This window comes from Protopterus annectens, chromosome 1.part1 (genome assembly GCF_019279795.1).
Source record: "Protopterus annectens isolate FY-2018-M chromosome 1.part1, PAN1.0, whole genome shotgun sequence".
NCBI lineage: Eukaryota > Metazoa > Chordata > Ceratodontiformes > Protopteridae > Protopterus > Protopterus annectens.
This window is the reverse complement of record NC_056726.1, coordinates 84187960-84214080: the sequence shown is the minus strand read 5'-3', so window position 1 is coordinate 84214080 and position 26121 is coordinate 84187960. Positions and strand designations below refer to the sequence as shown.

The window sequence follows — 26121 nt, the reverse complement described above, 5'->3', positions numbered from 1 at the left end:
AGTTTATTTATGTTGTGTAAGATCCATGGACTATCAGTAATGCACTCTGTCTGATACCATGTCTAAATGTACTTTCTCCTATACAATTTTCTAACCACCTTTTAAACATCACAAGAGGATTTAACTTTCTGATTTTAAAAGGTAACTTATTTCAAAGTGCTGGCAATGTTTTGTTTAGATATCTATACTGTTATTATTGTATTATTTCTCATTGTATATAGTGGCCTCCTATTCCTAATACAAGGATACTGCTCTACTGATGTCAGCAAGGGGTAAATGGCCGAAGGCACAAGATGCCTTGTATATTACATGATTTTGCAAGTTTGTACATCCAGTAACTGTTCCAAAGACTTTTCAGATGTTGTTGAAAAATAATGTCCAAGACATTTCACAGTAATGAATATATGATAAATGCCTTCACTATTTGTGTCAATACTACCTGCAAAGTAAATACTTAAAATGCTTAATTTGTTCATTGTAAATATGTATTTTATGTGGAGCTTTTCTCCCCAGTGGTCCTCTGAAAATGGGACGTCTGCCCAGTCAGACTTTCCTGGTAAACAACAGATAATACATAAGTAAATACATACTCCATATGCATAGTTATGTCTGAATATCTTCTGAATGGATCCGCCACTATTCATAAGTTCATAGATTAGTACTAAGCTAACTACCCTTGCGAGCCATTTTAAGCCTAGCCAACTATCCCTTGTGAGATTCAAACCCTGCACTTTGTGTTTGCAAGGCAAACACCTTAACCATTAGGCCACCCTCCCCCTAGGTTATTCAAGCAGCACTGTATGAAATAAGGGCTTCCAACCTTGACAAGAAGCTTAGTCAAGGCTGATTTAGTGTTAATGAATGCAGTCTTATAATAACAACTAAACAATAACAACAATAATGTTGAAACATTACTATTGACAACACAATTCTGACAAATTTCTCTGCATGCTCTTGAGGATTAACCTCAGATCAAGCGTTTTGAAAGGAGAGGAGCACTCTTGTACCTCCCCACACTCCCTGTTAATTATATATTAACTACAACATCAAATAATCCCTGGTAAAATTACATATTTCCCAACCTAGGGAATTGTCTATCTCGTCCACCAAAGTATATCAACAAAATAGAGGTAAACTAAATTTGAAATCGTCCAGTGGCAGTGCACCCATATATATATATAGATATATATATATATATATATATATATATATATATGTGTGTGTGTGTGTGTGTGTGTGAGTGTGTGTACAAAGAGAGAGAGACAGATAGGATACAGAAATTAATTTATGCCACTTGTATATTTTGCCATGAATGCCATGTTACTTAGAGCTGCTCCCATGTTGGTAAACAGAGATATGTGGAAGTAATGTAATTTGAACTTGCATTTTCATATTAGCTCATCTGTTGAACTTGGAGTCATTCTGGAAATATACAGAATATCTCACAAAATCATATAAATACAAAAAAGTCCACAAATGTTAGAAATCACATGTGATAATTTAATGAAATCATCTTCTAAAGCTGAGGTGATTGGGACTTTTTTAAGAATCATGATGGTTTTATTCAGTAGTGTTACATTATATACAATACATTTTTTCATTTAATTACAACTTTTTAATTTTATTTTTAAGCATACATGGCTCATGTATCACTGATACCTCCTTTTTTTTAACAACACATGGTTTATTTGTCATTGTCACCTCCTTATTTTTCAAGGAAGGTGCGGTGAGCACAGAGATCTAAACATCATAGACAGTTGGTGATGTTTTGAGGAAGATCCTTTATTCTTATAATTTAAATTATGCCATAGATAGTAAACATTTAAAAATCACAGGGAATTTATCTGTATATATAAATGATTACTCTGTACACCACAAGGGATATTTTTTGAACATAGACACAGTAAATAAGAATATTATGCTAAGTGTATCCAACTGTAAACTTAAACATTTTAAATAAAGTTAAGACACTTTTGTTTCTTACTTAAAACTCTTCACAGAACTTGCTTTAATGTATGGTTCAGTTATTTTACTTATTTATTTATTTATGTATTTATTTATTTTTGAATTTATTTATTTTTTCTTAATTCTTTCTGCATAGAACATATAATTATGAAACTGACCCAGGCTTTGAGATCTGTTATTGCGTATCCCACCAAGTTCGGATTAAGGTCAACGATAACTTTAGTAGCCCATGTCAGATTATTTATTTGTTTGTTTTTTCACTTATTAATGTGGCCATTTTTGTTTGTTTGTTTGTTTGTTTGTTTGTTTGTTTGTTTGTTTGTTTGTTTGTTTGTTCTGCATCCTTTTCCAGGTCAGCCACAAACCTACAACTTAATGTTTCCTTTTAAAACATGCATTTCCCCTTCCAAGAGCTAATCTAGTCCAGAAATTTGAGTAGAAGTTTTGAAAAGGTTGCTTTTATCCAGTAAAATGCACTGACAGTGGGTAAGAAGAGTGGGGTTAAACACACAGACTTCCCACTGTCACAGCATAATAGTGAATCAGGCACTGTTGTTCTTGGCTCTCTCACTTTTGTAAAACAGGTGATGTGATACATTTTACTGGACCAATGCAGGCTTTTCAGAACTACTACTCAAACTTCTAATCATCTGACAGCACTCTCACAAATGCTTGATTCTACTGCATATGTAAGCATGGTTGAACTCACAAATTACATGTCTGCATGCATGTTTCCCAGGTTCCCTATACGTTATTGTAGTGGTACTGATACAGACTCAGTCATCCTTCCCTGCAGGGACAGTAAGCCTTTTGTCATGGCATTCTTCCCACAATCACTGGCCTTATTTTACCACGGTGCCATGCACAAGATAAACAAAGGCCTCACCTTACACTGGCTTTTAACCTGCAGATTAGTAAACTCAGAAGAAGGAACAGCCAGATACAAGAAAAATGAAAAAATGTTCCAGTTGCTTCCAGCATAGCAAATGACATCCACTGAATACTGTGTAACTTAACTGTTTTTTTTTTTTGTTTGTTTTTTAGTTTGTCAAGAAGCAGTGTGGGAAGCCTTCCGAATTTTTCTAGACAGAGTACCTGAAACAGCAGAATACCAGTCTTGGGTCAATAGTTGTCAAAAGGAGAATTTCTGCCTGTTTGACATTAGCCAGAACTTTAGTAACTCCAAAGAACACCAGACAATGATACATCAGGTGAGACATATTTCTAATTTTGTAAGTCTGTTTCAAAGAATTTATGTTACCAGTTCTACTTTTATATATTGTGATCTGGCAGTGAGCATCTTTTACTGAAACTCTGAATAAAGTATGTTTACTACAAACAAAAACAATGCAGAAACACAGCTGGTATACTTTCCCATATACTGGGACTAGGTTTGTGTGTATTGATTACAGGCTTTTTATTTGTTTTATTTTGTTCTCTACTGCCTCTCTTCCTAACACTAGTCTGTATGGGTAACCTGGCTCTTCCTCAGACCATAGTCATCAGTCACTGCCCTAAAACATAAATAACCATTTTTGGTTAAGAATGAGAAACATCAGTGACCAAACCAGAAGGTATTGATATAATTCACAAACAAGCATTTTTCTGTATTGAATGTTGTCTTACAGACAGTGTGACCTGCAATAATGATGATTAAAGATGTGTGGTTTACAAAAGGAGAAGGTTTGAGGTATTAAGAGGGCTGCAAGAATATACAGTAAGTAGCTCTTGGCTACATATTTTTACCATTTTTACAAGATGAATAAAATGTATGTTAGATTGGTGAGGAAGGCATTTGTGGCCAGTCACTTGTCAAATTAAAAAAAAAAACTGTGCCAGAGTTTGATATCAAAAGATATCTTGCATCATTTGCATATTGTAATGGCACAACCACATAAATCTATTGTCTGTATTATAGAAATAACCTAACTTATGGGCATTCCTAAATGTACATGCACATTCTTGATAGTTAGGATTCAAGTAATGCCTTTTGGCTTTTCCCGGTTAGGGGTTGCAACAGCGGAAGTCTGATCCAGTAATGATTGGCAGTGGATTTTTACAGTGCTGAGTTGTCAGCCCGATGCCCAACCTTCAAAGAAGGCACACCCATTCACGCACACACCTACCTGCATGTCTTTAAATGTCACTCGACCATGGGGAGGACATGCAGACTCCACACAGAAGGCGCACCAGCTGAGAATCAAACAGGAGAACCTCTTGCTGTGAGGTGACAACACTACTGCTGCACCACCGCAGCCATTAGTTAGGATTCAAGTAATCTGCACTTTAATTAAAGCACAGCTAATTATCACAACTATTTATGCACATTATCTGTCAAGCTAACAAAATACGAAAGTATTGAAGATTTTGAAAATTATATAACTTTGAACTCAAAAAATGTTTACATTCTTCTAAATCTGAGGCTTAATTACCAAAAAGTATATTCTTTCAGACAAAATTATCTGTGTCGTTTTGCAGTTGGGATAACACCTTCTACATTTTAAATGTCAGGAGTACATGACTTTAGGTCTCTTACAGTGATGGATTTCAAACTTATTCATTTGGAAGTGATATTAGTCTGTATTACCATTAAAACTGGCATAATCAAGCGGCAGAAAAAGGTGCTAACATGATCCTTTTGAGGGTAGTTAACTGTAAGGAAAACTTACGAAAATCAAAGCATCACTATGCTAAAATGCTAGATCAAGTTGTATATGATTCAAAATTTCTAACACTATCACAGTCTCAAAATGTAGTAGCAGATTCACTACAGAGCATTTACAACTGAGACCTTTACAGTCTTTTTATTGAAAGTCCAACTCTGCACTCATACTGGCGCCTCATAACTTTCTAGCACAAACAATGTTTTTCTCATACAGATATGTGTTAGGTTTAAGCCTTTTTTGAAAGCTGAGCAGGATCTTAATTTGTTATTCATTAATTTCCAGTGTTATTCTCTTAACTCTTTCAAAAAGGCCATAAAAATCTCTGTGGTAGTTAATTAATTCATGGATTTGCAGCCCTGTGAATTTATTAACAGGCCATAGTCTACCATCATCTGTAACAAAACAGACCCAAACTAAACTAAATCTAATGGAAAATGGGGTATCTAGCATATCATTAAAATAAGAGCACATAAAACTACACCCAAGTTTTAATTGCTGCCAATGGTCTGCTTTAGTGATTCCTCATTTGTACAGAATGTACATGAAAGAGGGAGAAAAAATATCTTGCCCTCAAAGAATTGCATGATATCCTTTATCCGAAATATCACCTTTCTACCCAGTGAATTTTCATTAGTGGGGATGCAGTCATTTAGAAAGGTTCATAGGTTGGTACTAGGCTATCAGCCCTAGGGCCTGTACAAGCCTAGCTATAACAATTCCCTGGATATTTCTTCCCACAATATTTGCTAACAACCTCCTCTGTGGTCCAGTCCTACATCTCCCCTCATTCTCTGCACTTCTCTTTCCTAGCTAATACTGCTCTCATTTGTCTCACCCTTATCCTCTATATCTGTCTTTATTTTACAGGTCCCCTGCATCACTACTAAGACTACAAACCTCTTGGCAACCCAGGTGGACAACCCATACCCTCTCTGAGTGCTGTTTCTTTGGTGGAATCCTTTCCAGCAACAGTACCATCTGAAAAGCAGTATATGTGTAAATGCATATTATTCTACCCTGTCTTTCTACCATTGCATTTACCTCTCTTAAAGCTGTTCCTGGTCAGCTACAACTCATCTCTGTGCACCCCCCTTTGCTCTCTCAGCCATTTAGTTAATATTCAGCATTTAGTTAATACTTAACTTTAGTTTAATATTTCCTGCCGACCTACCCTATAACCTGGCTGCTCTCATCTTGTTAGCTCCTGTAGCCCTGTAACTCCTCTCTCCCACTACCATAGCCCCATACATCTACCTACATATTGAGTCTCCCACACACTCTAACTGCCTTTCAGCCCTATTCACCTCTCACTCCTATGACCTTACAACTCTGTGTCTCTTCTTCATGTATTTTTCTTTTATTTCATCTCACTTACCTCTCTGGCTTATCTCTTTGCTCTGGAACCAGACAGTCCTATCCTCCATAGACTAGTGTATAAAATAAAATAAGTGGCACTAATCCATACAGTTGTCTCTCTGACATATCCAACCTCTCCCACTTTTTTGTGTGTGTTTATCTTTGCTCCTCAAGGATGGTGTTGCCTCACTCTGTTTGCCCTCGCTACCACTCGGGCTCACTTTGCTCCTCTACCCTACCCCCATTCCCACACACCCCCTCATCAATTACATTTATAGTTACACACCACACCCCCAAACACACCTCAATACCAATTATCCAATCAAATTCTACCTATCGTTCCCCTCTACAACACACTTCACCACACCCCATTCAACACCTACCCCTATAGCCAATTATCCAATCAAATTCTACCTTTCACCCCCCTCTACAACACACTTTACCACACGCCATTCAACACCTACCCCTACAGCTACTGATAGCATTTGTACACTCACCCAACTCCTTACATTATTAAATAAGATGATCTATATACATCACACCCACTTTCTACAACCATTATGTTACTCTCTCTCCTTCTGCTGTCCTTCCTCTCCTCCTACCACTCTCAACTTTATTTCACCCCCCACCACCATGGCAGACAGAACCCATTACCAATTCCAATATATCACCTTATGACCTCATATCCACCCAACCATTTTCCTGCCTATATAGGAATCATACATGTAAAACTAGCCCTCAAGCCTCCCAAAAACTAGCAAAAATTTTAGACAAACTAAACAAACTCTATCTACACCTACTACAAAAACTCACTTGCTGTGGGGACATTCACCCTAATCCAGGACTCAATGAATCGAACAACACAAACTTCACAAAACCAAAACCTCTATATGTTAGACCTTCCACTTCTCTCCTCCTCTTAAACATTAATGTAAGGATTATACTTAACAAAACTCAGGACCTTCAAGCCCTACTAGCTCTATACAAACCAGACATTGTTGTATTAACAGAAATTTGGCTCAAACCTGAATATCACACCAATGAAATTACTGCCCCTGGCTACAATATTATACTTAGAGACAGATCAGGAAAAATGGGAAGGGGTGTAGCAATACTATTCCAAGACCACCTCACTATAAAACAATTTTAGTGAAATTCCCAAGAAGTCAAAGATGTAGAACTAATCCTAACCAAACTAAAACTTAACCCCAACAAATAAATAATTATAGCAGGTGGATATATCCCACCAGGCAATAACTCTAGCATACCAAAATACCAACTCAACTGGTTATCATATTCCCTTCCACAAGAAACCATAGTTCTAGGTAACTTCAATATTGACTGGGCTGACTGAGTCAGCCAAAATCCCTCTACCCACATTAACTTACATGGGTTTACTCAGATTATATCTGCCCCCACAAGAACTGATAAAACCTCCAAACGCCAATCCATCTTAGACTGGATCCTTCTATCAGACCCCTCTCTGGCTCTAGACTCAGGCTGTCTTCCTGACAGTCTGAGTGACCATCTAGCTACCTTTTTAATTAGAAACCAATTCCACCAGAATAAACAACCAATCCTCAGAGTAGCACGTAACAAAAAAAAAAACCTTTAGAGCCAATAACCTAATAACCAATAACTTAAAATGCTGTAACTGGACTCCTCTAATACAACTATCTCTAGATGAAGCTGTGCAGTACTTTAACTCAACCTTTCTACAAATCTTAAATTGTCATGCACCCCCCAGAACCATTAGAACCAAAACTATCTACACCCTATGGCTAACAAAAGATTCTAGAACTTTAATGAAAGAAAGAGACAAAGCTTGGTTACAATTTCACAAACTAAAACCCACTACCCTGAAATAGATTTATCAAGAACTCTGTAACAGAGTCAAAAAACTTATAAAACAGGATAAAATTAACTACCATAAAACCATTCAAGAAAAATACGCCCATAACCCCAAAAAAATTCTGGGCAACTATAAATAATTTACTACACCCAGAAAAATCAATCACTCCTTCCCCTATATTACAAAACAACCATGACAACATCTCTACCCAATTTAATAAATTCTTTACTGAAACAATCCAATCCCTAGCCAACACACAAAACATGACTAGTAGCCCCATACCAACAGAGACCTCTCCCCACTTCAGTACAAAAAACAATTCCTCTGGTTTTTCTCTATATCCAGTCTCAACTAATACTATTGCTAAACTCCTTAAAAAGCTGAAACCAACCACACTGCCAGCTGACAATCTGCCAGCAGACTTCCTACAAATAACAGCTGAAGCCATAACCTATCCCATGTCCATTCTTATAAATAGGTCAATAGCAGAATGTAAAGTACCTCACTCATGGAAAATATCACATATTATACCATTGCACAAAGGGGGCAACTCCCTTGACCTTACCAACTACTGCCCTATTGCAATTCTATCACCTTTGTCAAAAATATTAGCGAGAGTAGCTCATTCCCAACTAATGCAGTACCTCTTAAAAAATGACCTATTATCCAAATCCCAACATGGCTTCAGACCTTCCCATAGTACCACCACAGCATTACTTTCATTCACCAACATTGTCAATCAACATAGAAACAATGGACTATTTGTCTCCTCCATATTTTTAGACTTATCCAAAGCTTTTGATATGGTTAACCATAGCATGCTCCTAGAAACTCTAACAACCCTTAACATAAGCTCCTCCACCTTATCCTGGTTCAATAACTACTAATCAGACCGTCAGCAGGCAGTTCTTTGGCAAGACCAATTGTCCTCCCTTTTGCCAATTGCCATAGGCATCTCCCAAGGGTCCATCCTCGGTCCCTTGCTATTTTCACTATTTACTAAGCAGATAGCCTCATGCTCACTGTCTGCCTCAGTAGTGCAATACGCAGATGATACCACTATTATAAGTGCTGCCCCCACCTTAAATGAGTTAAAAATCATAACCCAACATGACTTTACTCTAGCTGAAACATGGTTCACTGACATCAAACTTATTTTTAATCCCAAAAAAAAATGAAACTTATCCTCTTTAGCCCTGGTAGGTCTCTTCCACTAAACAATGATTTTACCATAAAATCTAAAGATAATATACAAATCACCCCAGCCTCACACACAAAACTATTGGGTGTAGAAATCGACAATAATCTGAAATTTGACATAAACATAGTCCAAACAATCAAAAAAGTTAACAAAATCTTAGTCTTCTTTACAGGAACAGACAATTCCTCACTAAATATACCAAAGCCACTATTGCAAGAACCCATCTCTTATCCATCCATCTTTATGCCTCCTCTATCTTAACTAACCTTCGCCACACCGAATTAACCAAAATGCAATCATGCTACAATAAGATTGCCAGGTTTGCTACTGATGCCTCCCATAGATTCCATCACTGTCTAGCCCTCAAGCAACTGAACTGGCTTGAGCTACCTCAACTCCTCCTACTCAACCAACTTTCAATAGCTCATACACTCTATTACCTCCCTGACAAAACTCCAGCCCTTCAGCACCTAATCAACCCCTATACCACCCGCAGACCCTTAAGATCTAGTAATCACAACCACATAAATATCATCAAACATAAAAATGATGCTGGCAAATATCTCTTTGCATGCTGTATTGCCAGAACCTGGAATTCAATTCAAAAACACTTAACCTCTACCAACTCTACTTCCCAATTTAAAAAAATTTCTCAAAAACCACTACTCAAATAACTGGCTTTGCTCATGCGACTCCCCAGGTTAAGCCATAACACTGCACTGTTGCTGGGATTCTTCTAAGGACCAAATGGCTGCTCCCCCCTTTCATTCTCTACTGGTTTATCAAATGATAAATCCCCTACAGTTCCAATTGACTCATCAGTCAAGGTCATGCAAAAAAAAAATTATTTATAATTTCTCAAGTATTCATATTTGATATATTCAATATCAAAAATGACTCATTACTAAATATTTTTGAGAAATGTTATTCTCTACTAAGTATGCTAGATTGTATTATTAATATGTATCGATATGTTTCTTCTTATGTTTCTACATTGTCGTTCTTTTGTTTTGTACTGTACTGTTTTTCGGAGCTTTTCTCTCCGGGCCTCCACTGAAAATGGACCTGTGTCCAGTCGGATTTTCCCGGTAAACAAATGTAAAATAAAATAAAATAAATAATAAAAATAAGAGTCTAGAATGTTGTTAGGAGGTAAGAGTTCATATCAGTCATTTTTTCCCCATGGGTCTGTGAGAAGGGTGTACAGTGTAGCAAGTATAGGAGGCAGTGGGAGTCTGTGTGGAGGATAGCTTGGTCAGGAAGAGGGGCATTTTTGTAACAAGTGCGTGGCATCACAGAAGTGGTGAGGAATTCAGTTCATGGGTAGTGGAGAGTAGGTGGTAAGGCTAGGGACAGTAATGTCTATTTATACTTCTCATCTGCTCAGATTTTCACAGAATGCCCAGATTTGCTAATATTTTGGTCCATTCCTCCTAATTGGTAGTTCAAGCAAATTATGGAGGACTGTCGCTTTCCAACATGGACATCAGTTGAGTTTCAGACCTGATGTCCTTCAGAAAGTGCAGGTTAAACACAAATAAATTGGCAGTGGAACCCTGTGGAAATATGAACAGGCTGAGTATATACAGGTTGCTCTGACCTTTGCCATTGGATGGGAAGCCACTGCACATGTGCTGCAGATGCAGCTGGCATGATCAGGGACGGGAACTGCTAAGAAAAACAAATTATACAAATATATACAAAGAAATGGAATTATGCACATTTTGTAGGAGGCTATTTTTTGTGCATGTTGTCCTGAATAGTGGCACACTTAAATCGCTCTGATCTGGTTTGTGCATTGGTCCAAGACTAGACCTAACTTGACGTAATCCACAGTTCCAGTTAGCCTTGATGTGAGGCTGGTTATGGTTAAGGTTACCACTCTTTATCAGATGCTGTGTCACGTTAGATGCAATCAGGTCAGTCTATAATAACTACTTAGATATATTGGACCTTCTCACAGTATCCTAGCATCCATCCTTACTTCCTGAAATTCCCTGAAGTAGTGAAACTATGCAATACAGGTATGATCCACACTTTCCAAGGCAATATTACTAAATGGTTATTTTAATTAATTTTTTTAATTAATATTAATTAATTAAAATATTAATATTAATATTTTAATATTTTAATTATACTTTTTTTTTTTTTTTTTTTTAACAATTACATTTCTAAAGTCATGGGTAGTAACCCTAATTGCTTGGGAGGCTAAGGTTGCCTGAGTAGGACACACTGGGGGTAGGCCAAGTTTCAAAAAGTACAGACCCAGGCAAAAAGGTAAGATGGATAAAGTAAATAAGTGGCTGGCTTTTTGGGTAATGGCTCTCACAGAGACACATTCTCCCACTTTATTCAATATCTTATACACACACACACACACACACACATATATATATATATATATATATATATTAAAAAAAAGCAAAGCTGGAAAAGAAGGAGATGTGGGCTACAGGAGGCAGTACAGGATCTGTGACTGCTGAGGAATTTGGATTAGGTAAGGTCAAGGGGAGGTGGAGGCATGGATTTTAGGGGTGGTGGAAGAGTGGGGAGTGTTGCTCTGTGGTGGTATTTTATGTTTCAGATGACAGTGATATTGATGAAGGAATAATGGGCCCAAATTGTAGCCCAAGCAAAGGAGCTATTTAAAGAGGCTAAAAGTTTGTTTAGCACAGATTCCTCAATCCTGACAGGTGATGCAGGCTGCATGACCAAAGGGTTAAGAAAACAGAAGGAGGCAGATCATCAGTCAGAAGCAGGTGGAGGGAATTGGGTCAGACAGAGAGCAGTACCAGTTCTGGTGGAAGTTCAAGCTACATTGGGACTTTATGCTCCAGACCAGAAGTGTATCCCTCACTGGTAAGATCAGACCATAAACTAATCTCACTGGATATTCACATCCTGACCCCACCCCCTGCCCAGAAAACCACAGTGGAAAACTTCTCTAAAGCAAATTTCACACTCCTCAAAACTGAGGTGGAATCCTTCAAACCCCCGGGCCTGTGGAAAATACGGCCCAGACCGCAGAATCCTTTATAAACGCATTCTATGAACACCTTCAGGAATGCATGGATCATGCAATCTCAAATGAAACCAAGACCCAATCTTCCAAAGGCAGATTGGACCCCAGCCATAAACAAACTATACAATAGAAGGAGGAAGCTACTACATGATAGAGCAAAATCCCAAAACGGGAAGGCATCTCTGATCAGTATTAGCAAAAAACTATGGGCACTCATAAAATCGTCTAAGGCCAGCTTCGAGAGAAAAACTGCACAGGACACTAAGGATAATCACAAGGCTTTCTTTAGTTATGTTAGGAACCTGGGTGGGAATTCCCAGATATGTTCAGAATTAGTCCAAAATGACAAAAAATACACAGAACCCGCAGACATTGCCAACATGCTAGCTGACAAGTTCAGCACAACCCCCCCCCCCACCAAAAGGGCAAATATCTATCCCAGCAGAGTGCTGCCCCCCTGACATCTCAGATGCTCAAGTAAGAGCCGCCCTCTCCAAAGCAAAAAACACAGCATCAATGGGACCAGACGGTGTCCTGGGCTGCGTCCTACATGAACTCCAAGAAGAGCTAAACCCAAACATAAAACTACTGTTCAATCTCAGCCTTACTACAGGATATGTACCCAAAGAGTGGCGTACAGTAACAGTGGTCCCTCTCCGCAAAGGTGGTGGCTGAACGGATCCTGGAAACTATCGCCCCATAAGCCTGACTAGCTTGGTCTGCAAAACTATGGATATGATCATCATGGACCTCATAAATAAAGATATTGGGGACCTACAGACACTGGATCCTACCCAGTTTGGCTTTGTTAAGGGCAGATCCTGCCTCTTAAACCTGGTCAATTTCTTTGAAACAGTCACCAAGGCCATTGACGAGGGGAAGGTGGTCCACACAGCCTATCTGGACCTCGCAAAAGCCTTCGATACAATACCCCACTCGGGCATTATAGATAAGCTCACCAGCTTAAATATAAACCCCTATGTCACTAGATGGGTTGCAAACTGGCTCAAGGACAGAACCCACATGGTTAGAATTGCTGGAGCCATGTCAGACTCTAAACCAGTTACAAGTGGCATCCCACAAGGCTCAGTCCTGGGATCTCTCTTGTTCGGTATATATTTCTCGGAGGTACAGGCCAACACAGAAGGACTGTGGCTGACCAAGTTCACAGATGATTGCAAACTGGGCATCATAATCGATTCTCCAGCTGACACAAGCATCCTCCAAAAGGGCCTCATAGAAACAGACAACTGGTGCCAGAGCCATGGCCTCAAGCTAAATGCCAAAAAGTGTATAGTCATCCCCTTTGGCAAAAACAAAGTGCCCACAAATTACCACATAGGTGGTAATCCATTAAGTACAGAAAAAGTAATTAGGGACCTGGGGACCCAAGTTGATAGCAATCTCTCATTTGACAACCACGTGGCAAAGTGGTTAGAAAAACATTTTATATAGCTCAGCTAATCATGAAGGGATTCACATCTAGATCAGGGGAGGTCATCATGCCTCTTTACTCATCCCTCATCAGGCCCATAATTGAGTACAATGCCCCTTTTGGGATGTACCTTACTAGACACCTGCAGCAACTGGAAAGACCCCAAAAATACCTCACCAAGAGGATCAAAGGGCTCAAACAGATGCCATATGCTGCCCGGTTAAAGAAACTCCAGCTCTACTCAGTGGCATACCGCCTGCTCAGAGGCGATCTGCGCCTGATGTATAAAGCCATGTCCAACCCAGAATTAATGGACATGCTGCACCTCAGAAAATCCAAATCCCATTGAGCCACGTGCTCAAGAGACATGAACCTCAGCACTGAAATAAACAGGACATGCTGGAGGGACAGATTCATAACCCAGAGGCTCCCTTCACTCTGGAATAAAATCCCAGTCCAGGTTAGGCAGAGTCCCTCATTGACTCTCTTCAAGAGTAATCTTGATGAGTGGATGGGAGATCATAGGTTTACCCTGGGTATCACTTCTGTGTCACTATTAGATAGAGGCACAGTATACTAACCTCGAAAAAGGGCATAGCAAAATTAATTTAAAATGGGTGGTGAAAGCCAAACACACTCTGGCTAGGCTTATAAATGCCCTAGGGCAGATAGCCTAGTATGACCCTATGAACCTATGAACCTATACAGATTACTGGATACCAGAAGGTAATGATAGCAATCTACAGTCTGGGTTGTTGAATGACAATGGGGGTTAGAGCGGGTAGATTACTTGTTGAATGGTATGGTTGAGCAGGACCACAATGGGTTGGGGGTTTTATGATGTTTGAAGATTAAGTACTGGAGGTGAGGAGCCAGGTAGGGTTAACTTGAGATTGCAGGAAGTACTGTGTGTCGGAGGAACTGTTGCATGTGTACAACCAAGTTCTTTTTGTTATCCATTCTTTTCCAGCCCGGGATTTTATGACTTATTTTGTCCAGCTTGGAACTTGCTAAATTTCAAGTTGGTTTCCATTATGCTGGTGGCACTTGGGAGGCTTTTGAGATCTTAATTGGGCCCAACAACTTGGCGCGCTCAGGATCTAACAATTCGGAAGATTTGTTTCTTTCACTTAACCATAACCATTTGCAGGTGCATTGGGTTTTTGGCTATTCACAAGTCAGGTTTCTCATTATTTTCCACTGTTATTATCAGAATTTACATCATTCTCTAAGTGGGGTAAATATCATGTACCATTTGATCGGCGTGTACTGGAAGACCAATATGGGCTTAATTCAATGTGAAAGTCGTTTAACCTTTTTTGGGCTGTGTTGGAACTAAATTATTATACCATGATCCCCCCAAAACGTGCACGCTGATTGGCCAGCGTGCCCGTTGTAAATCGAGTTATACTAATGGAAAAAGGTCCGGTCACCCGGACTTTTTTCCATTAGTATAACTCGTTTTTTTAAAACACTGTCTCGCTATGTTAAATGGGTTTAACATAGCGAGACATTTTAAAATAAGCAACGAAGATTTCCGTTTTTTATTTAAACACTGTCTCGCTATGTTAAACCCATTTAACATAGCGAGACAGTGTTTAAAGCAACAGAGAAAGCAAGATCTCTGTTGCTTTTTAGTGTTTCGCTATGTTAAATGAGTTTAACATAGCGAGACAGTTTTAAAATAAGCAGCGGAGATGTCCGTTGCTTATTTTAAAACTGTCTCGGTAAGTAAAACTCATTTAACATAGCGAAACACTAAAAACAACCAACGGAGATCTTGCTTTCTCTGTTGCTTTTTGCTCAACTCTGATGTACTGCGCGCGCAGTACATCAGAACTGCCGCGGATGCCAGACATCTGCGGAAGGGCAGTAAACAGGCATTATACTATGCCATTATTTAAGAAAAGTAATAGTTTCTTTTCTTAAATAATGTCATGGTATAATAGCAATAACCCACTTCTGGGTGTGGGTAATGCTAAATTTACCCAAGGTTGGCTTTGTTTGGTCCCGGGCTTAGCCCGGGACCAAACCACACCAACCGTGGGTAAATTTAGCATTACCCACACCCAGGCGTGGGTTATTGCTATAATTTATCATCATTTTCTTGGTTTTTTTTTTTGCTGGTTGGGTTCACGGAATCAGGCGACAGCCATTTCGCTGAACTTTTTCTGTTCGTCAACAAGAAAAATGTGGGTGTGCTGCTACTTGCTTATTTCAAGGAATGGAAGGTGACTGTTTATATATTTTTATATGGACCTCAGGAACATATAGAACAGTTGGGTTTTCCCTTCGGCATTTATATCATTTTTCCAAGTGGGGCCAACATCAGGTACTATTGTACTTTTTGGACGGTATGAATTTGGAGATTAATATTGGCTTAACTCAGTATGAGCAGTTGTTCAAATTTGTTTGGGTCATTTTTGAATTAAACGTACTACTATTTCCATTTCATGCCGTTTGGAGTCACAGAAATAGACAACGGCTATTCTGCTGCATTATTTTTTGTTTATCAACAGATAAACTTTTGGTGTGGCGGCATTTGCTTATCGCAAGGAAAAGAAATCAGGAGGTGACTCTTCTTTTCATCTTTATGTCCAATGGACGTTAGGAATATATTGGATTGTTGGTTCCCTTTTCTTCTTTTGACTTTTGTTCACCTAGGAGGTTGTCGGAAGGTGTTTTTGAACCTATTGACTAACAAGCTCAATAATAAAGCTATTGTCATATAATATTGTATCCAGGAATCACATATGACACAGTTTGGATGTAGTTTTTAGTTATCTATGGCTCATGTTTGATCGGGTTATGCGGCGACTACTTAGCCATTTCCCTTTGCGTCATGATTACAACTTATGATTGATAGGGTTGTACTTTTCATTGACATTTGGACATTATTTTCTTGAATATGGAAGTTAATGGATATTTAATCGACAAATCCTATGTGGACCATGTTTGCTTCACCATCCTTTAGAAGTGGCATAAAAAGGATAGGCCAGCACTGGATATTTGATGCTGTTACTTGTCCCTAGCTTTGTTTGTCATATATATTTGTTTCAAACTAGTTTTAGACATTATGCATGTGTTTCTATTTAGATTTGACCAACCTTGCTATTGCATCAGGCATATATTATCCAAATGTTGATGTTTTTGTATTAGGGCATATATTTATATGTATTCATTTATTTCTTAATATGTCCAGACATTGGGAGCCACAGGTATCTATTCTCATGTCAGGTTATTATAGGATGAGCTAGCTTTAGTCATTAAGTGTCTTAGTGGTTCCGAGTGCAGGTCAACCCTCTGTTGCAATGATAATTCTTATACCGTATTCTGAGAATCAGCTTTAGGGGTAATATATACATTTTCTGACAATTTTGATATTAGATATTAATAGGATTGTATATTATATTTTATATCATTGATAGAACAGTGATTCTGACCAACATACTCTTTATTTAGTAGACTTCAGTTGATTATTATTGTTTATTGACACCTTGCCCAACAGCCAACCTTTACACTTTAAGTGGTTTGTACACATGACTTTATTGGTGCTAACAGCCCTTCAGTTTAACTAACAAATTCTGACAATACTATTGATATGAGTGCTGTTTACAGGGTCCTATTTTGACCCATTGATCTGCAGTTTTTGGAGGGGTCATATTTCTGGGTTAACATTCATTGGGGTGTTTCAGTAGTCTAGTTCTATATTTTTTCTCTTTGTCCTTTTACCAATTACAGCAAAGGCTATTATGGTTCATTTTTTAACATCAACAGTGCAAGTGGACATAGCATTGCTCTTCGGGCACTAGGATATATATATTTTTTAGTGTCCTTTGGAAATATGAGCAGGGGCTATTATTGTCTAGCTTGACTTAAAGAGAAGTAGATGGCCAGAGTATATACTATTCTGAACGTAGCATTGCTGTATTGGCTAAACTTATTTGTTAATAAGGCATGCAGGAAGCCTTTTTGAACTCTTCTGAACACTTCTGAATGGTTAATGCCATACATTATTGTTGGTCCCACCAGTGAAAGCAGATTTGATATATTTTTTTTTTTACTAATAGGTTCATTCACGGACCATAATTTTGAATCGCCATGGATTTGTCTAGTATATTGAGGGGTTTGTCAGCCGACAAAGATGATTTGGGTGTTTTTGGATGGGGCATTGGTAATGATAAATATAATAATCCTATTCTGACAACTATGGAAGCTTCTTGTGAAGCACATTTTCAGAATCTAACCAAACAAATGCAGTCACTCAGAACTAATGTTTGGCATGCCAAATTATTTAAGACCTATTAGGCCAAGGATATGGCTCCAGGGGGCTTGAGGGTTCACCTTCAGCCTTTGGCAGGCAAAATAAACAGTGAATTGATGGAACAATGGGCTAATGCCCAACAACAAGCATCTATGATCTTTGTCAAAATCTTATCATCTTATTATGATAGGATTATTGAAATTGAAATGGTGGAAGTTACTAAGGTGTGTGAGATTACCAAAGCATATGAGGGATTACCAGCATACCCAATTTGTCTTAATAAATTAAGTAAGGAATTTAGAACAATATCTCAAATCTAAGAAGATGAGAAAATTCCAGAGGGACTCAACAGATTATGAAAAGGAAACTCAGTTTAATAGTAACATTAACAAACAGGTGAGGTTCAATGATACGGGTACTAAAGGGGGCAAACGTAAGAGACCCAGATCAATCTTGAAAAGAGTCACACAGTCCAGCTCCAATTATGAAACTTCTGGTGATGATTCATCATCTACAACAGACCCCGACACACAGCACACTGGTGATTCCCCAACAGCCAAAAGAACCAACCCTTTAGACAACGGCAGGTCGGGGGGGTAGGGAAACATACAAGGAATAAAAAATATCGATGGCCTACTAGAAATGATGACACAAACATAACTGATCAGAATAATGTACTTAACATTTCTAATGTTGTGTTAACTGACATACAAATAAAAGTGTTAAACAAGGGACTCAATTTTATTCCTGTTTTTTTTGTGTCGGAAGACAAGCTAGCTCAAGATATTATTGATTATTGTAGATTATTAAATCTAAGAATATTTTTTAAAGACTCTGATAATGCTATATGTAATAACAGATTTCAATATCATAAGACTATATTTACACTCCCCCATGCACCCCGTTTTGATGTTTCAGACCTCTGTACCGAAGGATTTACACTACAATTTTAGGGAGCATATATGTAAAACCAACTTCTCCAAGATGGAAACATCAGCTTTACAACAATTGATGGATAACAGGGACTTAGTTATATTACCTGCAGACAAGGGGGGAGCAGTGGTGGTCATGAACTGGACATAGTATAATGAGGAAGCTTTGAGACAATTAAGGATGGACGTTTCTATACCTGCATGCCTTTAGATCCTACTTTCAGGTTCAGGAAGGAAATTGACCAATTTTTGAGGTCAGCTAGGGAAAAAGGAATAATTTCCGACCAGGATCAATAACATTTAACTGTTACAGATCCTACTAACCATTATATATATTTTCTTCCAAAAATACATAAGGACCTGAATCATCCATCGGATAAACCTATTGTCTCAGGTTGGGGCTTGTTGACAGAACCCCTATCTCAATTCCTCACTAGACATTTGCAACCCTTACTTAAGTGGGTTAGATCAAGATTGCAAGACACCACAGAGTTTCTCCAAATCATTGTGAACACCCAATTAGAATCTGGGTGGTTACTCTGCACTCTGGATGTCTCCGCTTTATGTACCAATATTCCCCATTGGGTGGGATTGGATGCCCTGGAGTACTGGTTGCGGAGGTCGGAACTTTATTCTCCAGGTTTCAATACTCTTTTTATTGGGCTTGCTGAACATGTACTGACTAAGAATGTCTTTTACTATCAAGACAAATGTTATTGGCAAACCCAAGGAACAGCCATGGGGGCATTATTTGCCCCGATTTATGTGGATTTGTTCATGGATTATATAGAAGAGTTCTTGATTTATGATAGTAGTCACAACATATACCTGGATGAAACTGACATCTGGAGAAGATATTTGGATGATTGCTAGATGGTGTGGTGATCGGATGTTCTATATCTCAGGGAATTTGTAAAGTACATGAACGATAATAAGTGGGGTATTAATTTTACAGCTAATTATCATTCCCAAAGTATTACATTTTTGGATGTATTGATCACAAGGAATGAGGACCATACCCTAGTGACACAGGTATATTGTAAGTACCCTCAGTACAACTCCCTTCCCCATGCCTCCAGCTATCATCCGCCTCATGTCTGCAGGAATATACCCAAGTCCCAGTTTCTTAGAATAAAACGTATTTGTTCAGAGGATAACACTTATGAACTTCATAAGCAGGACCTTATATCTAGATTTAGGGCCAGGGGTTATGCTATTGGGGATGTTTTGACTGCTAGCAATTCTGTCTCCACTATGGATAGGTGGGAGACTTTACAATATAAACCAAAATCTGTGAATAACCAGGCAGGTACCCGCTTAGTGACCACTTACGGCAAAAATATGGATCTCTTGCTTAATAGCGTGCAGAGGCATTGAAAGATATTACAGGCAGATGAATATCTTTCTACGATTTTGGGTGAAAGGTGTTTGTTTTCATTTAGTTGTGGGAGGAATATTGGTTCCCAGCTAAGTCATTATAAGCACATTCTCAGAGGCCCCAATAATCTTAGTCAGAGAACATTAACTGGGGATCCTCTAGTAGGTTGTGTGCTTTGTGACCATTGTACTCACTGTAAGAAAGCAAAACAAAGGATTTCACCAGTCATAATATAGGCAAGGATTTTGATATCCAGTTGTTTGCTAACTGTGGGTCTGATTGGCTGGTTTACTTAGCTACCTGTACTTGCTCTGCATTCTATGTTGGCGAGACATTGAGGCATTTAAGGATCCATATCTCTGAACAACTAAGTGAAATCAGGAATAAAAAACCTACCAATGCACTATTTAAACATACATATAAACATCCCAGTGCTCCTTTTAAATTCACAGTCATAAATAAAATATTGGGCAGTAGGGATAATAAAGCGGGTTGGCATAGCCTTTTAAATGTGAATGAAAATAAATGGATAGTCAAATTAGGTGCATCATTTTCACCTGGGTTAAATGAAAATTTGTGAGGAACCAATGGTTGTTGCACATGCATTTATATGAATGGTATTGAAATGCTTTCTAAATCATTCATTTTTTACACTGATGAAGGCTAAGTAACAGTGCTAGCCGAAACCGGTTTGTTGTTTTTGACTACCTATGTTTTCATAGGAGTTTAATAAATTCACAGTTTGCCATTGTCTGCTGGCTTTGCTTTTTTTGAATTATACTGATGAATTACAACCAGTGTTTGCTGAGGCTAGTTGCCAGCCACCATCAACAAGGATGGTAAATGAGGATTCAGGCTCACAGCCAAAGGAATGGCTTGTCACACAGTCCTTTTCAGCAGATACTTCTGGGGGTTTCATAACCCTGCATATCACTATGGCAGTAAAAGAAAATATTTGGAGAGGTGATTATGTTTATGTGTTTGACATAATTAATGCTGATGGAGTGCAGAGAACAGGGGATGCAGACAATCACAGGGACAAAGTATTTGTTGACAGCCTTGGTGGCATTAGGTAGTAAAATACAAGGTAGATTCAGGTCATGGACATGGGATAATTGGATTTTTGGCTTCATGTATTACATGGTGTTTATGTTGGAGAAGGACAGTGCACAGGCTTTACCACTGCTGGGTTATTTTTTGACAATAAGGGAGGCATAACGTTTATGCTCAGGCAATGCATGGATGTGGTATGACCAATGCTTTTGGAAGAGAAAGGTAGTGGATAAGACTCTGTGTTGGGATGTTAGACCTCTGTGTTGGGATGTTAGGCATGCCAATATTTGTCTAGAAATTATGCTAGACACCATTGGCAGTCAGCTGCAGTTTGGGAAAGAGGTAGAAGACAGGGTAGGGCAGGAACAGGTGGATCTTTTAATTGGGTGAATGGCCAGTGAGCTGCTTTGCACATATACGTCCTATGTGTGGGAGAATACATGCCCCTCAAAAATGCTGGCATAAGGAAGGTGGTGGGGTCCATTCCAGTGGACTCACTCAAGAAGTGAGTGGGCAGACAGGTGTGGCCTATCAGAACTTTAGGGGGCTGGGGAATTTTCGAGGCCTATGGGGTACAGCTTCCTTTGGAGGGTTCGCACAGAGAGCAATGTTGTCACACCCCTATTAAGGTGACACTATCTGAAGGATTGCATAAGACTGGACATGGTAAAGGAGGTCATACAGGGGTTCCAGTATGGACTTTCCAGTAAATTCATAGTTAAGGGGAAAAATAAGGTATATAAGAATTTACGATCTATTCAAGGAAAAACAGACATATTGCAAGCCTTAATTGATAAGGAAGTCAGAGAGGGCAGGATTTTAGGCCCATTTGAAAAACCCTATTTGAGTCTTTCAAAGTTCCTCCTTTGGGCTTGGTACCAAAGAAGAGACAGGGGAGGGGTTGGTTGATCCATCATTTGTCTTTCCAGATTTCCCAAGAGAGGATTCTGTTAATGATTACATTACTAAGATGGACTACTAAGATGGACAAGCAGGTTCAATATTCATCACTTGATGATGCTGTTAGTTTTATTAGAGAATTTAAAGACAAATGGTTGGTAAAATTGGACATTACAGCTGCTTTTCATTTATTGCCACTGAAGTCAGATGACTGGCTGATGTTACGCATCTTTGTGAATGGAAAATGTTATTTCGATATATTCATGCCAATGGGTTGTACAGTTGCATGTGCGACATTCAAGAAGTTCATCTACTTGTTACAAAGGATATGGCAGCAGTTGGTGCAGGATCAGAAGGCAGTTCATTATTTGGATGATTTTCTGCTATTTGGGAAGATGAGGGGGCCCAGGATGTGTTCCGGGTTTTTATTGCTATGTGTGATAACCTAGGGGTTCTGTTAGCACAGGATAAGCAAGAAAGCACTAGTAAAGTTTTGACATTTCTGGGCTTGACATTAGATGCAGAATGTGGTGTCTCATGTTTACCACAAAATAAGTTAGCAAAACTGCAGCAAAAGATTGGTCAGTTTCAATTCAATGATAAAGTAAGGATTAGAGAGGTGATGGAATTACTAGGTTTACTGAATTTTGCTTGCAGGGCCATCAGTCTAGGCAGGATATTTTGAAGATCAATTTCCTACTTCCTAAAGGGTGATAAGAGCAAGCATCACTGGGTGCATGTCTCAAAGCTGATAAAAGAGAATTTCAGATTACGGACATTGTTTTATGATTTTTCTAATTGTATATCATTTTGGCAAAGTGACTGGGTCCTGCCAGAGGACTTCAGCTTATTTAGCAATGTGGCTGATCTGCATGGTATGGGAGCCTCCTTTGGTGGAGAATGGTTTGCAGCTTAGTGGCCCAAAGGATGGCCAGATGAGTGGAAGAAGAATGTGGCATTTTTATAGATTATTCCAATTTGGGCAGCAACGGTAGTGTGAAAGAATAAATTTGTAAACTAAAGGGTGATATTTTATTCAGACAACAAGGCTGTAGTACAGGTGTTAGCTAGGAAAACCACCAAATCCCTGTTAGTGTTGTTGGTCTTAAGAAACTGGTTTTGCAGAGCTTACTAATCAGTTTTACATTTTCAGCTAGGCATGTACTCAGTAGGATTAACCAAGTAGCTGATAACCTTTTTCGGTTTAAGTCTTCAAGTTTTGGGCACTGGTACCAGCAGCAAGATAGAGGCTTGTAGTCATTCCAGACAAAGTGTGGAACATTGGAGATCCACTGTGGGATGGCTAATACAAAATTCTTGTGCCAATTCTACCTGCAAGGCATACAATTCTGCACTGACTGCTTTTTCAAGGTTTGTCAGTAAATTGCCAATGCAGCATAGGAGATGGTCAGTGGAGTTAGTCATGATTTTATGTGGTTTATAGATGTTCTTTTGGTGAAGCATTTCAAACAATCAAAGCGCAGTTGACAGCTCTAAATATAGCAGCAATTTTGGATGGTTTGGATGATGTCTTGAAAGACTGGTTGGTGGTGAAAATGTTGAAAGTGTAGGAGAGATTGCGAGAAAAGAATGAATATAGTCATCTTCCATTGACCAGGCAGGTGTTTAGAATCTTGTTAAAGTGTTTGCTGGTGGTGTTATGTGATTTGTCCAAATTTACCACTTATGTAGGACTGGTAGTGGTTTTGTATATGGGGACATTTAGAGTGGGGGAAGTGTTGGGTTCATTGAGATGGAAGAATGTTTGTGTGCTGGATTGTGGTATTAATTTGGCTTACGAGATCAAATATGGAGCAGGTAGGGTGCAGCAGGCCCATGGCATTTACTGAGGAGCCTGAAAGATCAATATGTCTGGTAGGTTGGAAGAAAAGTTTAAGGCGTATTTGTGGGGATCAGGATGAGCTGTTGGTTTTCTGAACATGACAGGATACAGTGTTGTCTGCACTACTTTTCATCACTACAGTGCATAAAGCATTGGATTCCCAAGGGGTAAGAGGCAGCAGATTCTCTGTGTATTATTTTAAGACTGGTAGAGCATCACATCTGGCAGAGGAAGGGAAGCCCATTGAAGTCATTAAGAGATGGGGGGTTGGGCATCTAGGGCCTACTTAGATTATATAAGATGACGTGACTTACCTGTGTCACTTTACTTTGTTTTCGGATGGCTTTGCAATTTGCTTTGTTTTTCAGATGTCACAGTAGTTATATTGGGCACTTGTTTGTATTCTGGGTGGAGAAAAGATCACTCGTGAGGCCTGGAGGAAGTATGGTGGAGCTTTCAGATGCTAAGTGGAAGGTTGCATGGTGTGGATTCAGAGGTTTGCTTTCTCATCAATTGTTTTTTATTTGAAAAGATACAAGCAGTGTTGGGGTTCCAAAAATTCTGTTGTGCATTTGCGGGGGGATAATTTAGTTTGGGTGTCCAAAAGACAACTGTTGGCCTGGATAGTTGCTGATTGAGTTAAGTCAACATCATCCTCATATGATTAAAATGTGGTTGGAGATCATACCTGGATTAGTGTGGAAGCAGGTGGCTAATTTTGTAGCATTAGGGAAGGCTAGATGTCTTCTCAATCATAGAGTATCAAGGGTATTGAGGGGTTTAGGTGTGTTGGTGACTGACTCTCAAGACTTTGATGACAGGGACCCAGTTTGGTATAGGGATGACGGAATACATTTGAGTGAGATAGGGCTTGATCATTTTAACTTACATATGTCATTGACTGTACAGGACTTGATAGCTATGAGGGAAGGGGGTCAATCTGTACTCTGGCTGGAGGGCAGGTGAACCTCTCTTTTCTTCTCTTCTTCATTCCTCTTTTGGTTGCTAGGTGAGCTGAAGTTTGCTCTCTCATGATTCTGGGGATTGGAGTGAATGGAGGGTGTAATGCCTTTCTTGAGGGTGAGCAGTCAACACCGCCCATATTCTTGCAATGTTTTATAAGTGGTTTAACATATGTGAGGAATCGTTTAATACTTAATGTATTTTATGAAATGTATCAGAAGTTCAAACATTTGTGTAATATTCATGGTGTTGTGTAAATAAAATTGGTCACGATGGCATATGTGATATAGTTTCTTGGCTCAAAGTGTTTGGCCAAATGATGTTTTGTCACAGATGTATTTGTCCAAGGAAATATGAGGTGACTAAAGGCAGTACATTGTGTGTGTGGGGTCAAATTATGGATTGAAAGAAAGTATAAGATGTAAAGAGTAAGTGCAGCAGGGGAAGGCAAGGGTTAAAGTTAAGGAATAGGCTAGAAGGAAATTAGATCAATAGGGGAGGGGCTGGGTAGGTTAAAAGATAGAATGTAGGGCTAACCCAGTCTTTTGGTATAGGGTTTAAGCTATTCCCACCCACCTGGCCAAGTGCATAAAAGCTTGCCGAGGTTGCTGGGCAGACAAGAGGCATTCAGGGTGAACCTCCCTTCTGTTTCCCCTTCGTCTTTTTGGTTGTGAGGTGAGCTGAGGTACACGGTCTCATGATTCTGGGGAGTGGAGTGAGCTGTGTGTGTAACACTGCCTGTCTTTCTTGAGGGTAAGTAGGCAACAGTGCTCATATTGTCAGAATGTTTTATAGGTGGTTTAACATATACGAGGAAATGTTTAATAGTTAATGTGTTTTATGAAATGTATCAGAAGTTCAAATATTTGTGTAATATTCATGGTGTTGTGTTAATAAAATTGGTCACAATTGCATATGTTGTGCAGTTTGTGTGGTATATAAACCGGAGACAGACCACCACAATGTAGTAAAATACAAACCAAATTTATCGTGCAGTTTCTTGGCTCATACGCTTAGACAATCACTGTTATGGTTGAAAGAGTGGATGAGTCTAATAATTCCACCTTTTAATAGAATTCAAACAATTTTGGGGGGTACAAGCTATGCTGTAGCACTTTATAAATCTCAGCATTCAGGGCATAATACATTAGTACTATATCAGATGGCATTTTGGAAATCACAGTATGAACTTCCATATACCTAGTGGTTCTCCTTAGCATAGTTATAGGCTCACTGTATGTTCATCTGAGACTTTGAGAAGATCTACCCAGTGCAGAAAGGTATTCACGTG

At 38.9% G+C, this 26121-nt stretch overlaps 1 protein-coding gene across 1 annotated transcript in view; it reads left to right on the top strand.

Annotated features, from left to right (window-relative positions):
• Positions 1-26121, top strand: part of IMPG1 (interphotoreceptor matrix proteoglycan 1) — a 1456118-nt gene that overhangs the window by 368504 nt on the left and 1061493 nt on the right. Inside the window, exon 3 of the mRNA XM_044086796.1 lies at positions 3010-3176. Coding sequence (XP_043942731.1) covers positions 3010-3176 — 167 coding nt within the window. The remainder of the gene's footprint in view (positions 1-3009; positions 3177-26121) is intronic.